The sequence below is a fragment of the Hyperolius riggenbachi genome, chromosome 7 (genome assembly GCF_040937935.1).
Source record: "Hyperolius riggenbachi isolate aHypRig1 chromosome 7, aHypRig1.pri, whole genome shotgun sequence".
Classification (NCBI taxonomy): domain Eukaryota; kingdom Metazoa; phylum Chordata; class Amphibia; order Anura; family Hyperoliidae; genus Hyperolius; species Hyperolius riggenbachi.
In genome coordinates, this window is record NC_090652.1 from 87,033,936 (window position 1) to 87,048,923 (window position 14,988).

A 14,988-nucleotide genomic window follows, 5' to 3' on the forward strand; every position below is an offset into this window, starting at 1 on the left:
GTGTGTATGATGATCTGCAGTTCTCATAGACTATCATTGCAATTTGCAGGGTTGGATTTTTGGCAGGAACAGATCTTTTGCAGCTACTGATCTTTTGTGTCTGTACAGCCTCTGTGTGCAGCATCTTGCAAAGTTTTTTTTCTGATGGGGAGTTCAGCTCCATAGAATAGACTGTGTAGAGTATGGCTCTCATACTACATGGAAGGGGGTAAAACAGATCTGTGATCTTTCATTTTCAAAAGACTATGGTCTGATGTGTGTATGAGCCTTAAGTATCAGCCACCAACCCCTTCAGAAATTGTGCTAGGTGATTGAACAGCATAAGCCACCCTAGCAGTTTCCACACCAGCAATACATTATTCACTCACCTTGGGAATGGAGTACTCATTCTTTTTGATCCTTAGGTAGGTTTCCTTTAGACATGAGGTTTCAAAGGGAGGTTTGCCAACCAGTAATGTATACCTAAGAAGAGTGAGATTTATATAACTACCCCAGTTTTAAGTAGTTACTGGTACAACTTACAATTGAAAACCAGTCTCCCAGTTCATTACAATAGGTCACTCTACATGCCTTTGGCAAAGTAATGCCATTTCCAGCTTAATCTATAAAGCGGACCTGAACGCAAACTCCTCTCTGCTATAAAAAAGATAAACAGCATAAAAACCCTTTAAAGGGATACTGTAGGGGGGGGGGGGGGGGGGGGAAATGAGCTGAACTTACCCGGGGCTTCTAATGGTCCCCCACAGACATCCTGTGTTGGCGCAGCCACTCACCGATGCTCCGGCCCCGCCTCCAGTTCACTTCTGGAATTTCTGACTTTAAAGTCAGAAAACCACTGCGCCTGCGTTGCTGTGTCCTCGCTCCTGCCGAGGTCACCAGGAGTGTATAGCAGAAGCCCAGTATGGTCTGTGCCTGCGCAGTACGCTCCTGGTGACATCAGTGGGATCGAGGGCACGGCAACGCAAGCGCAGTGGTTTTCTGACTTTAAAGTCAGAAATTCCAGAAGTGAACCGGAGGCGGGGCCGGAACATCGGTGAGTGGCTGCGCGGGCACAGGATGTCTGTGGGGGACCATTAGAAGCCCCGGGTAAGTTCAACTCATTTTCCCCCGACCCCCCTACAGTATCCCTTTAAAGGAAAAATGTTGTAGCCAATAGAAATCCTGCAATAAAGCTGCAGTGTATCTACTTCCATGGAAGCAGACATAGGGTTAACATTCTGTTTTTACAAATTAGCTGCTCTGCTGAGGAATACTGAGATTACCAAGCTGACAGCTGAGAGTTCACAGATGAGCATTACACAGGCTAAACTCCAAATACATACAGGGCGTTTTAATCTGTGTTTTCCTTGTGTTCAGGTCCACTTTAAGCAGCACATCCAGTCACCAGCCTTTCCCTACGGGCAACCACATGTGGAATACCACTGATCCCTTACCAAAGCCCCCACCCTCTGTGACTGCACCTAGCTTATGTATTAGCCCAGGAGAGACATGCTAAATAAAACTAATGCATGTTAGCATCCTAAAGTACCCTTGAATAGGGATGGTAAATGAGATGCAAATAAAGTCTATTATGCAAATTTTGTATGCAGTTTTATAAAATGGATCAAATTTTCCCCTAGCAGGTTTTGATTAGATCATCTTCAAGCTACATATATTTGCATACAAAGTTTGCATAATCATGCAACAACTCAAAATTATAGCATCTCATTGACCTTTTACCCCTGAACAGGGATCAAATCTATTGACCTCCTGAGCATTACACCACCAGAAGGTTTTGCTAGTCTCAGAGCCCCCCAGTATAAATTAGGTTATGTGGCTGCACAAGATGTTAGCTAGCACTAGGTTAGGTAGTATAGGTGCCCAAACAAAAGGATTGATCACTCCCAGACAGCCATCCATTCTGCAGATTGCCAGTCAGCCAATAAGAAGTGCAAATACATTACACCTATTCTGCAGTACTTTAACTTACCAACCGCGTGATGGCAATGGACGTGTCGGCAGCCCCAGGACCACCTAACGCCGATCGTTGAAAGGTCCTGCAGGCCTGTTCTGTAGGAGATTGTATGCACATCTCTGCTTGGTAGGCAGATCTCTGCCCCACCTTCAGTCTCCCAGCAGCGATCGCCACTAGGACTGCAGTCTTTCAAAAGGATACAGCATTGCAATCTATGGCAGCGCTGTACAAGGGACAGCCGTGTGACACAGCTGTCCCCCCCCCCCCCCCCCCCCGAGGGAGACAGAAGTGATAGGCTGAAGCCTATGCCAGCTGAGGGAGGGATTTTGAAGAAAAAATTTTTTAGAATATTCACACAAAAAAATACACCCCACACAACCTGGGAGCGATCAGACACCACCAGCAGAGGGGAGAAATCACTTGTGTGCTGTGTGGCCCTGCAGCGAGGCCTTAAAGCTAAAGTGTACCCAAGATGGGGGAATTCTACACAAAATACACATACCTGGGGGTTCCTCCAGCCCCCTCTGCACCGATCGCTCCCATGCCATCCTCTCCCTTCGTGCACCCACAACTAGCCCTGAAAAATCCTCCAGTCTTTGCAGGCACAGTCCGACCAGGCGCAATCCCCTTGTCGCTTCCGTCTCTGGGAGCATTCTGCACTTGCAGAGTAGTACTTTTCAGGCACAGACCATTCCCAGCAACGTGAACGTGGTGGAAGGGCACGTGCTGCTAACTCGCGCATACGTAGTTGGCCCCGCACTGAAGGACTTTACAGGGCCAAACGCAGGCACACGGAGGGAGTGAATGGTGCCTTGGGAGCGATCAGGCTGGAGGAAGCCCCAGATGTGTATATGTATTTTTTGTAGAATCCCCATCTCAGGATCCCTTTCAAAGCATCTGATCTACGTGCTCATTCTGGGCCAGGGACTAATGGTGGTCACTAATGATCCAATCTATTTTGTCCAATCTTTACAAATCTATGTAGTAGAAGGGTAAACTGGGTGAGTACATTGAATGTATACTTTTAGTCCCTTATATTACATAGAAATGGTAAGATTGGACAAAAAGGTTGGAACATTAGTGGGCACCTTTAGGAGAATCAGAGTCAATAGTCCATAGATTTGAGCTCTGGAATACTTCAAATGAATGTCATTGAGAAGAGACAATGAAACCGTAAACTTAAAAGATAAAACTGTTGGATATTAATTGTTTTTGCATTTATTTTTTATTACCTGGATTTGCAGTACTGCTTGGCTGGATTGAACAGCAGTCTGCCCTTTTCAAACTCCCTCAGGCTTCTTTCACATCTGCTCGCATTATGGCCTGCAGTGTGTCACAATCAGCTGCAGTAGTTTTTAATTCACCCAACTGGAAAACGATGGCTCCCGGTGATTAAAAGCTCCTGGTTGCATCAAACCGCAACAAAACCAGGGCTGTGGAGTCGGTACAAAAATCTTCCAACTCCAGGTATCCAAAATGGCTCTGACTCCTTAGTCTAATACTTAACAGGGCTGTGGATTTTGTACAAAAAAACCCATCAGACTCAGTTTATGAAATCAACGACTCAGACTCCAACTCCAGGTGCCCAAAATTGCCCCGACTCAACTCCACAGCCCTGAACAAAAACGCAGCATTGGATGTGAAAGGTAAAAAAAGAAAGTCCATGGACTTTGGGTAACATACATTTTTGACTTGGCGTTAACTGGATCAGATGTGAAAGAGCCCTCATCCCCTAAGTGAGTTAGTGGGGAGTTGGAGGGGCAGCCTTTTCCTCCAAGCACACCTGACTTCACTCCCTGCCTGTGCTGTACACAAAGAAGCAGGTGGGCAAGCTCATGTGACTGCTCTGCACAGAGGAAGGGTGATGCTTGTCATGTAGCAGAGCATACATGTACCCATGAAAGGGGTGTAATCAGCATGGGTACGTCTGCCATTAGTAATTACCAAGTATGACCATAATGACTGGTGTCAGAGCCCTGGCAGGTTGGCAAATATTTCTAGTACTGTAGTGAGGAGAGTTACAAGGTGGATATGAGCTGCACAGATTTGCTACAACCACTACTTACATTATACATCCTAAGGACCAGATGTCCACTTCAAAACTGTGTCCTTTCTTGCCCAGAACTTCAGGTGCAATATAGTTGGGGGTGCCACACAGCGTCTTCTTCCTCTCCCCATCAAATTCCACCTTAGTAGCAAGCCCAAAGTCACCTGGAAAAATAGTGTTTGATGTCAGAAGCCAGCAGTGAAAAATCTTATCAGGAAACTGACATTGCTGCTAAAGCACACACTTGTTTCCCATGTGCCCAGGAGCCACCAGTCCCACATTCACACACAAATACTGACATCTGAGACCTCTGCCCAGAATTCAGAGCATAAGCAACAGTTGAGATAGTCCCAGGAAAGGACCCCTTTCAGTGTAGATCCAGGATTGGGGATGGCTTAATGTATCTATAGACAATCAGCTGAGGTGCAGTGTGCCCATGGGCATCAGCTACTACAAGGCAGTTGTGTTAGTTTAGAAACAGCTTTTTTAAGGTTTGTGGTGTAGAAGGAATGTTTTACAAAGGTTTCCACACTTTCTGGTACCATTGCTTTCATGTCAACCTTAGTGCTGCCAAACAGTAATAGAACCCCAGTCACAATTCTAACTACCTTCTATACACCTGCATATAAGCCTCATTTTTCAGCACAAAAAATGTGCTGAAAAGTTACCCCCCTTGGCTTATATGCGAGTCAGTGGAGCAGGTTTTGTTACTGGCAGGGGAGCGGAAGGATCTTGCTCTTGCCAGCTGGCTCCCTGCTGTGTCTGTGCCCCCCATCCCCTGCAACAGTGTTTAGAGTGCGCTGCTCAAGACTACCTGTGTCCACTGGCTTGTGGAGCGGAGCATCCAAGCAACGTGTCAGCTGTGCAATGATCAGGGATTCTATCTGCGTGGCAATCGCCGTTTCTCATATCTATGATGCCATCTAGTGGCATCTTGAAACAGCACATTCACATAGCTGGAAGCATTCTGCACAGGCGCAGTAAAATCTCAATGGGAGTGTGACCATGTGCGGCACAGCCACACACTCCCTCATGCAAAGGCTTACTTCAGGTGACCCACAGAGCGGAGCTGGAGTGAGGGCCACAAGCTTCCAGGGGCTTGAGGAAGCCCCAGATAAGCAAGTCTGGTTTACATTATTTTCCCGTTTCCTTTAAAACAGGTGCAAGAAAAGACGATGCTGTGGGCATCTGCTCCAGTCTGGAGTATACCATATAGGACAAAGTAAAAATTAGACAGCATGATTATTGCTGCAAGTACAGCATGGCTTTCAGCTGGTGATTTCAGTAGGCTAGCAGATGTGCATAGACTATTCTCCCCCCCCCCCCCCCAAATCCCAGGTACAATTGCACTGAAGCTTGCCACTTATTCCAGTCAGTCAATCATGATTGGTTCAATTTTGAAGGCACCATTTGTAGGTTCTCTTCAACCCAAGCAGACCATTACCTATTTTTACATCCATATCGTCGTTCAGAAACAGGTTTCCCAGTTTGAGATCTCTGTGAATGACTTTGTTAGTGTGCAAATACTGGCAGCCCAGGATGGTTTGTCGCAGGTAATAGCGTGCCTCTGGCTCAGTCACAGCTTTCCTTCTCTTGTGCAGTTCCAGTAAGGACTGAAAATGGAGAAGACATTAATGTTAAATATGACAAAGTACAGCATTTTTAAAACAAAACTGTAGGGGTCTGCATGTCAGTGAACGGGTGGCAGTGTGGTATGCAGCCTCAGCAGTGCAGATTCTGCTACAAACAAGGCTCTGAGCCCTAGACATCAATTAGACTTCCTAATTTGGCCCCATCACAATTCTATTAACACTGCCAGTCCTACCTCTGCACTGATACAAGCCAGGCAGCTGTTTGAGGGGGCATTTGGAGTGTGATAAGTAGGGAGCACTAAGGTGGTCAGTCAGATTCTCAGACTATAGGGACTCACTGGGGCTCAGTAGAGCCCACTTTGCAACAAGTTAACAAGCCACCCATAAGCTGTGATCCTAAGGCCCCTTTTACATGCAAACTGAAAACCTTCACTGCGCTACTCTGTTTTACCGCAGGGTAACGTAATGGGGCCTAGCACAATTAAAGAGACTCTAACAAAATTTTGAGCCTTATTTTTTCTATTCTATAAGTTCCTATACCTGTTCTGATGTGGTCTGTCTTTCTGCAACCTTTTCTAGTTGCACTGTCTCTGTAATAAATCTTATCCTCTGTCGTGTCTGTCGGCAAGAGGCTGGAATGTGTGGAATGTGCAGCACTGCTTGTCATTGGCAGAAGCTTTACACACCCCCTCCAAGCTCTGCATGAATCACACAGTAAGCTCCTCTCAGCCTATGATACTCTGGTTAGAAGCCAGTCATTTGTTTATAAACACTGCCTAAAACTGTTAATTACAAGCCAGGATTGCAGCAGGGAGTGACAGAAACAGCACAGAGGGGCACAGAGGAACATAAGGAATAGAATGGTATGCTTTTTATTGTAAGAATATTAGAGTACAGATTCTCTTTAACATTGCACTCAAAGTGCCAGATCCACCATTTAGCTGATGCAGGGGCAATGGTGCGGTACCGCCAGACAGAAGTAATGCAAGTCAATGCATACATTTCAAAAAGGCTGGCGGATGGCGTTGCACATGCACAGGGCGGAATATGGGTATCCCAGTGATGCACTTCCTGTCCAGCAGGAAGTAAATCACAGGGGAGGTGCGTGCGGGGCACAATATGCCTATGACTTGGCGCACTCTGCCACAGGGTCATACATTTGTGATTGTGTGTTGTGATACGGCATTGCAAACATCTCAAGTGTAAAACCGGCCTGAATCTTATCAGAGCTGACATGCAGCATATCAAGATTCTGAAGTATTCTACTGTATGCTTGTTACTGTCAGCAGACATATAGCCAGTGGTGCTAGGATCAGCCTCAGTGTGAAAATTCACAAACTAAAGCCATCCTACCACCCCACAGGCCCACTGTAAACTGGCAGATCAGTTTACTGCTTTGTTCTCAAGCCCTCTTCCACACAGCAGTGACAAAAAGGTGTCACTGTACAGCTGGACCCTGAAGTTAATTGCCTGTTGGAGAATTGTGTGGGGGCGGGGTGACATTTTGCTTTGTGGTGGTTACAGCAGCTTATTGGTGGAACTTACAACCAAGAAGGAAGCAGCATGCAAGTCATTTACAAACCTGAAATGAGATGTGGGTTAAAATGAACTTAATATACAATATAGGAAGAAGGCTGCAAATAAGGCATAGGTCACATTTGCAGTATTGCAAATGCATGTCTTTTTCTGCTAGTGCATTTGTTATAATTGTATTTATGCAATTTTAATGCGTTCTGTCCCATTTAAATGCAAATTAGTTTTTAAAATGCAACAATCGCATAAATGCAGTTGGCACAGAGATAACGTATATTTTGCATTGCAGCAAAACACTATTTTCCCCAACCGTGACCCCTGCGTAATGCCAAGTACACAATGCAATTTTCCATCAGATTGATGGGTTAAATCAATATCTCCCAACATACCTGATCAATGAGATTAATTTTCAGACCAGTACTGCACACAACTGAATTCCATTATCAGAAGCAGATCGGACATATTGGAAAATATCAACTCAACCTGTTGATCTGATGGAAGTAATCAATTCTAGTTACAGGAAGTGTCAGTGACCAATAGCATAACTAATCTGCCAAACACTTCTCAACCTCTGACTTTTTGCCCCAACCTCCCTTACATATGGGACAAGTTTGCTCCTATGGTTTGGGATTCAGAGTTAATTATGTCACCTCATCTGATTATGGTCAGCTCCTGCCCTCTGGGTCTAATAAGGTTTGCATCAGAGGAAACAGTTAAAACATCCAAACTTATTTACATGGTTAGCATTTTATTTGGCTTTCCTCAGAATGTAAAGCTGAAAATACAATTGCTACATTGTAACAAGAAATGTTTCCATTTTGGGACATTCATGAAACATTATCTAGTACTGTATACAACTTCATTGGCACACTGCTCCGATTTAGTAATGCAGACAGGTTTCACAATAGTGGGATTTGACAAGACTTCTGTTCATTGTTGGGTGGAGAACAGCACTGCCTGACAACACAGCAACAACGGTCCGATGCTTCTGCACTAGGAAACCACCAGCAGGGGGCATTCGCCTGGGAAATGTGTTATGTGGACTGTTACACAGCCAGGGGGCAAATGCAGAGTGGGGTACTGAGCCCAACGATTTCAGCATTTAAATTGCAGATATTTCTGCCAACTACTCAAATACTTCACCTACCAACTGCTTATGATGGCCCAAAACAAAAAACCCTACTAGTTAAAATACTAAAATAGCCAAAACAAAGCTTTATAGCAAGTGAATGCATTGCTTTAGCACTGACACCCTTCCCATTAATCTGGTGCCATGAAGACTGCTAGAAACTTTCCCCAAATAATTATGCTGCAGTACTCTTGCCAGCCTGTCACTGCAAGGCAGGTCAGGTGCACATTAAAAAAAAAAAAAAAAAAAAAAACTAAAGCTTGGGCTACTGAAATAACTATACCCTACATTCAACATCCACTACAAATACAATCAGGATTTTAACACATTAGACTCTACAGATAACCACTAATGACACAATCTTGATTGTACAATCTCAATAAGGAAATAGCTAGAGTGTCCACTCAGTATAGTCACTCACATTACCGTACTAATATAGATTTATATTTAATCTACTAATATAGATAGACTGATTGTACAGTCTAGATTGTATTGTCAGTGGAAAGTTTAATACATAGTCGCTGATTGTATAACAGGTACTACAAATCCCAGCAAGTACATCCCAAGCAACTAGCATAATAGAGTGGGGACTGTACTTGGGGCCAGTTCCTAATATGGTAGGCAACCAGGTTTCACTTGTTGAGGAACCACAAATCTCAGCATGCCTAGTAGAAATAGAGCTCTCTGGCCTGCTAGCCACGGCTGGGGAAGGGATTGGGGAACCAGTACACAACGCACAGGGCGATCGGCAGCTGGTCAGCGGTTGGGGCACCACAGATCACAGCATGTCTGGCCAGCCTGTGTCACTGCAGATCGGGGGGTGCACAGCGCCTACCCTCCGCCGGCAGAGCTCCAGCACCACGTAGACGAAGTCGTTGTCCTCGAAGAAGCCGTGGAAGCCGACCACATGCTTGTGCGAGAGGCTGCGCTGGATGGCGATCTCCATGGTCATCTTGTCCTTCTGATGCGGCTTCAGCAGCATGGTCTTGGGCACGATCTTGCCGGCGTACACCTCCCGGCTGCCCAGGTCGGTGATCTCGTAGCACTTGGCGAAGCCGCCCTTGCCCAGGAAGCGGCCGCGGAGGTAGCGCCGCCGGCTGCGGGGATCCACCAGCATCTCGGGGATCTCCTTAGCGGCGGTGGAGCCGGGGATCCCGGGGGGCTTGGTGGCTGGCTGGGCGGCCGTCCTGCCGTCTACTTGTGCCATGTCTGTTTATGGAGGAGACAGGGGGGAAGCTGTATGGAGAGACTCCCGGGGAAAGCTGCTGATCACACCCGGCGAGATACAACCGCAGCTCCACTACAACTCCCTCTGCTCCCGGCCCTACTGCCGCCGTTGGTTTTGAAGCAGGATGCTAGTCGCTGATTGGCCGATAGGATTTAAATTCCGAATCCGCCGGCCCCGAAGCATCATGGGAAGCTGGGGATTTAAAAGGATTCAGTGGCTCAACTTAGCTTTATTGACAACGAGCGTTAACTAAATACGAACAAAAGGGGGCGGATGGGATGGCGACGTGTGTGCTGTCTGCTGCAGATGTGGCTGCTAAGGCAAATACTGTATAATCCTCTGCTACTGCTGTCCATGATTTGCTGATGGGACTGATTGATGTACCTAGAAAGTTATTATGAAAACTGGAGCATTTGTCCAGAGCAAGCAGTCACAAATCCTGCTTCATTCAGCAGCTGGGACAATTTTTCTTGATCTGTGAGCTGTAGTGTATTTTCCTAATTGTTTGCACATTATATTTAAGGAACATTGCTGTTGCTATTCAGGATAATTCTTTTGAAAACAGATCCTGGCATTGGTTGCTCCTACTGTCCCTTTGTGTGCCCTAATCTACAGGCAGTCACCTACTTATAAATGTTTAAAGTGGACCTGAAGATGTTTAAAAAAAAAGTTCACTTACCTTGGGCTTCTGCCAGCCACCTGCAGATGTCCTGTTCTGCGCTGGTCCTCAGCGATCCTCCTTTCTTCCGCCGCAGTGCAGTTTCGGTTTGTAGAGCCGCCATCCACCATGTGGCCCTGGCCGTGCATGTCTTTGTTCCTGTCCTGCGCAGGCGTAGTAATTTTCTTGTACTTTGCCTGCGCAGGACGATCCCTGCGACGGAAGTGCGAACACGGAGCCGTGCAGATGCAGTCTGGGACAGGTCTGGGGACTGAGCTGGCCATTCCAGAACGTTGTACTTGTTTCTCTGCATGAATGCCTTAGTGGATTTTGAGCAGTGTTTAGCATAGGCAAACGCAGGGGGTATTACAGCTGCCCAGAACCCCCCCTCAGACCAGGGCCGGTGCAGTGTCTAGGGTCAGGCACACATTTAGACACCATAATGTCTAAATGTCTAGGCATCGTGCAGCTCACAGCACTGCCCCCTTTCATTCCCTGCTACAGTTGACTTTGGATGTAACAACAGTGTGTGTACAGAGCATGGAGCAGCTCTGGAGAACTTAACAGTGTTAGGTACGAGAACAGCCCTGTGCCCTGCTGTTTGAAAGCTTCACTTTCCCCTTCATTAGCAGTGTCAGCTGTCCTCATTATTATTGGTATCCAAACTGTTCCTGATCTATCCCGTTGTTGGTTGGGAAATTGCATTATGTGTACAGAGCATGATGTCCTACTATATTACTATACTGTATTTACGTGGCTGAGGGAGACCTTTCAGGAATTCTCCGCTTGAAAATCCTGGGTTTGCCCCTGTTTAGGTTCATTCTCTTGTTGAAAGATCCAGCCCCGCTGCAGCTTCAGCTTTGTCACTGATTCCTGGACATTGGTCTCCAGAATCTGCTGATACTGAGTGGAATCCATGCATCCTTCAACTTTGTCAACATTCCCAGTCCCTGCACTGGCCACACAGCCCCACAGCATGATGGTACCACCACCATATTTTACTGTAGGTAGCAGGTGTTTTTCTTGGAATGCTGTGTTATATGCATAATGCCCCTTGTTATGCCCAAATAACTAAATTTTAGTTTCATCAGTCCACAGCACATTATTCCAAAATGAAGCTGGCTTGTCCAAATGTGCTTGAGGGCCCTTTTCCACTAGCAGTCGCTAGCGTTCACGCTGACCGCTAGCGATTCCTGAATCGCAAAAGTGCAGGAAACCTCCGGCGATTGCGTTCACGATTTTGCTATGCTGTAGTGCATAGCAAAATCGCGGCAAATATCGCTCCGCAGGGCGATCGCGTTTGAGGCAAAAACGAATCGCGGTAGTGAAAATAACCTACCGCGATTCCTATGTTATTTAGCAAACCCTAGCGATTGTAAAATCGCTAGCGGTTTGCGATTTTTCGATTCAGCTAGCGCAAAGGCGCTAGTGGAAAAGGGCCCTTAGCATACCTCAAGAGGCTCTGTTTGTGCTGTGGGCGGAGAAAAGGCTTCCTCTGCATCACTCTCGCATACAGCATCACCTTGTGTAAAGTGCTCTGAATGGTTGAATGATGCACAGTGACTCCATCTGCAGCAAGATGATATTGTAGGTCTTTGGTGCCGGTCTGTGGGTTGACTCTGTCTGTTCTTACCATTCGTCGATTCTGTTTATCCAAGATTTTTCTTGGTCTGCCACTTCGAGCCTTAACTTGAACTGAGCCTGTGGTCTTCCATTTCCTCAATATGTTCCTAACTGTGCAAACAGACAGCTGAAATCTCTGAGACAGCTTTCTGTATCCTTCCCCTAAACCATGATAGTGAATAATCTTTGTCTTCTGTTGCTACTCTTCAGAGAAAATTAAAATAAGAGGGAAATTTACAATTGACCCCCTTAAATACTCTTCCTCACAATTGGATTCACCTGTGTATGTAGGTCAGGGGTCACTGAGCTTACCAAGCCAATTTGAGCTCCAATAATTAGTTCTAAAGGTTTTGGAATCAATAAAATGACAACAGTGCCCAAATGTATGCACCTGCCTAATTTTATTTCAACAATTATTGCGCGCTTTCTGTAAATCCAATAAACTTCATTTCACTTCTCAAATATCAGTGTGTGTGTCTCCTATTATATTTAACTGACATTTTTTTATCGTAACAACCAACGATTTACACAGGAAAATCATGATGATTAACAAGGTTGCCCAAACTTTCGCATCTCACTGAGAATATATACAGTGTGTATATGTGTATATATATATATATATATATATATATATATATATATATATATATATATTAGTGTTGCCCATAATTATTCATGAATAATTATGGGCAGCACTGTGTATAATATAAATACAGTGAATATAAAAAGTGTTTACACCACTGTTTAATTCCCATATATTTGTGATTAAAAAAAAAAAAAAAAAAATCCAGGCCACAATAATTTCAAATGTCTTCCCACTTTTTATGCAACCTATAACCGGTGCAAACTAAGGAGAAAAATACAAATCTGTCATCACAAAAATGATGTCCAGAATCCATGCAAGGAGATATGTTATTCAATGGAATTATGCAGGGTTTGAAATCAATGTCAGTGGTTTAGGGCCCGTTTCCACTGTCGCGGAAACGGCCACGAATCCGCATAGTTTCCCCGCAGGCAAATCGCGCGGGGAAACTCTGCATAGGGGATAACGGCGTTCCTGGCCGAATCGCTTGCAGTAGTGATTCGGCCGGAACCCCCTACAGAATTCGCGGCGGAGGCTGCGATTCCCATAGCCGTGCATGGCACGGCTCATGGGATTCGCCTGCGATCCCGCCCACCCGCTCCGTGCCGGCATACGTCTACGAGACACACGCTGCACTAGTGGAAATAAGCCCTTATTCTTTGTGCATCTAATTAATTGTGCAGCAGCAAGCTAGGAGTTTCTGCATATGCTGTGCTCCAGACAGTACCATGGCTGGAAAGAAGGGTAATTTGAGCATATTATCAAGGCCAGATTTATACTTGTTCCATCCCTAGGCCAAGTTTCTTGTACAGCACCCTGTGCTGCCCCCTCTTCAATGTCTTCAGCAACCCTCTTCAGTTATATACAGATCTCTTGTGCAGCAGCTTCCCTCTTCTATATGTTACCCCCATTGAAGCCTCTTCTTCCATATACAGCAATCCCTCTTTCATGTCCAGCCACTCCTTGGCCAGCTTCTGCCCAAGGCCAAGGTCTTGGTGGCCTTCCTAGAAATCCGGCCCTGCATACTATTTGTTTTTGCTGGCTAAGAAGAACAGACGGGTGATTAAAGAAAAAAAAAACCTCTATCTATGTCTGTGACTTGTTTTTAACAAAAGTGGAATTTCCCTTTTAAACATTTACAAGATGTATATCTCCTTTCATGTTTAATTCTAAGAACTGAATTTGACTCCAGTAAGGGATTGAACTTAGTTACGTTATAATATTCATTCTGTTTATATGTGATTAATGTATGCTGTGGCATAGCTAAGGAGCTGTGGGCCCTGATGCAAGTTTTACAATGGGGCCCCCTCAAGCACTCTATACCTAGCAATTGATACGGCGCACCAAAACCTGCCAATGGCAACTACAGTGTCAGAGATGCAAGGAGGGGATGGGGAACAACTTGTTAATGTTTACTACTATTCAAAGTATCTATAGAAGTGATTATTATGAGCACAGGACCAATAAAGAGCTAATACTGCAGCTGAGAGAGGGCCCTTCGGGGCCCCCTCCGGCCCAAGGTCTCAATGCGGTTGCAACCTCTGAAACCCCTATTGCTATGCCCCTGAACGTACAATAAAAAGTTTAGTGAAATTCACATTGTATAACAATATGCAAAGTTTTAGAGAATTTTAAGTTCACCTAAAACTTAAAGCTCGTTAGAAAACAGGGAAGTTTAGCTTCCGTTAAGACTTCAGTTCAACTTTTTTAATTTCAATTATATAATTGTTGGATTATTATAGGAAAATGTTTTATTTAGAAGAAAGTTTTAGTCTATTATTTACCAAGGGAATAAAACATCAGCCAAAGGTTTGGTGCCCTCATGTGAATTAATAAATCATTTCTCTAAAGATTTGTGTGTGTCTCACAGACTTAGCATTGAACAGACAAAAGTAAAGTTTGTCTTATCGAAACTCTTTGGCTTGTAGAAAGAACTATAGTAGAACATGCTGCTGTGCAGGCCATTGTTATGATGGAGGACCTTATGACATATCATGGTTTCAATAGAAGACTATCACTGGAAGGGCAGAAGGTTCCTGGCAAGGTCCCATTAGTCTTCAGTTTTTAGCAGTGTTATAAACCTGAACAGAGGGTCTGGAGATGACCACAATGTGCAGTGATACAGACTCTGAAATAAGAATATAATGCAACAAGGTTTATTGCAAGGCATTGTTAGTGCAAAATATGCATCCAAACATTAATGCAAATTAAATGCAAACAACATGCAATCACTCAATGCAAGATACAGTGCTGCCCATAATTATTTATACCACAGGCACAGTTTGACTTAAAGTTACTTTTATTAAACCAGCAAGTAATTTTTTGACAGGAAATGACATAGGTGTCTCCCAAAAGATAAGACGATGTACAAGAGGCATTATTGTGGGGAAAAAAAACATTTCTCAGCTTTTATTTACATTTGAGCAAAAAGTTTCCAGTCCAAAATTATTCATACCCTTCTCAATAATCAATAGAAAAGCCTTTATTGGCTATTACAGCAATCAAATGCTTTCTATAATTGCAGACCAGCTTTTTGCATGTCTCCACAGGTATTTTTGCCCATTCATCTTTAGCCATGAGCTTCCAATCTTTCAGGTTGGAGGGTCTTCTTGCCATCACTCTGATCTTTGGCTCCCTCCAC

At 44.8% G+C, this 14,988-nt stretch overlaps 1 protein-coding gene across 1 annotated transcript in view; it reads right to left on the reverse strand.

Moving 5' to 3' along the window:
• Positions 1-9,610, reverse strand: part of PLK1 (polo like kinase 1) — a 29,437-nt gene extending 19,827 nt beyond the window's left edge. The window contains exons 1-4 of the mRNA XM_068246728.1: positions 9,091-9,610; positions 5,446-5,614; positions 4,021-4,165; positions 369-462 (exon numbers count right to left, since the gene is read on the reverse strand). Of these exons, the coding sequence (XP_068102829.1) occupies positions 369-462; positions 4,021-4,165; positions 5,446-5,614; positions 9,091-9,462 (780 nt within the window). The 5' untranslated portion in view covers positions 9,463-9,610. The remainder of the gene's footprint in view (positions 1-368; positions 463-4,020; positions 4,166-5,445; positions 5,615-9,090) is intronic.
• Positions 9,611-14,988: the final 5,378 nt, after the last annotated feature.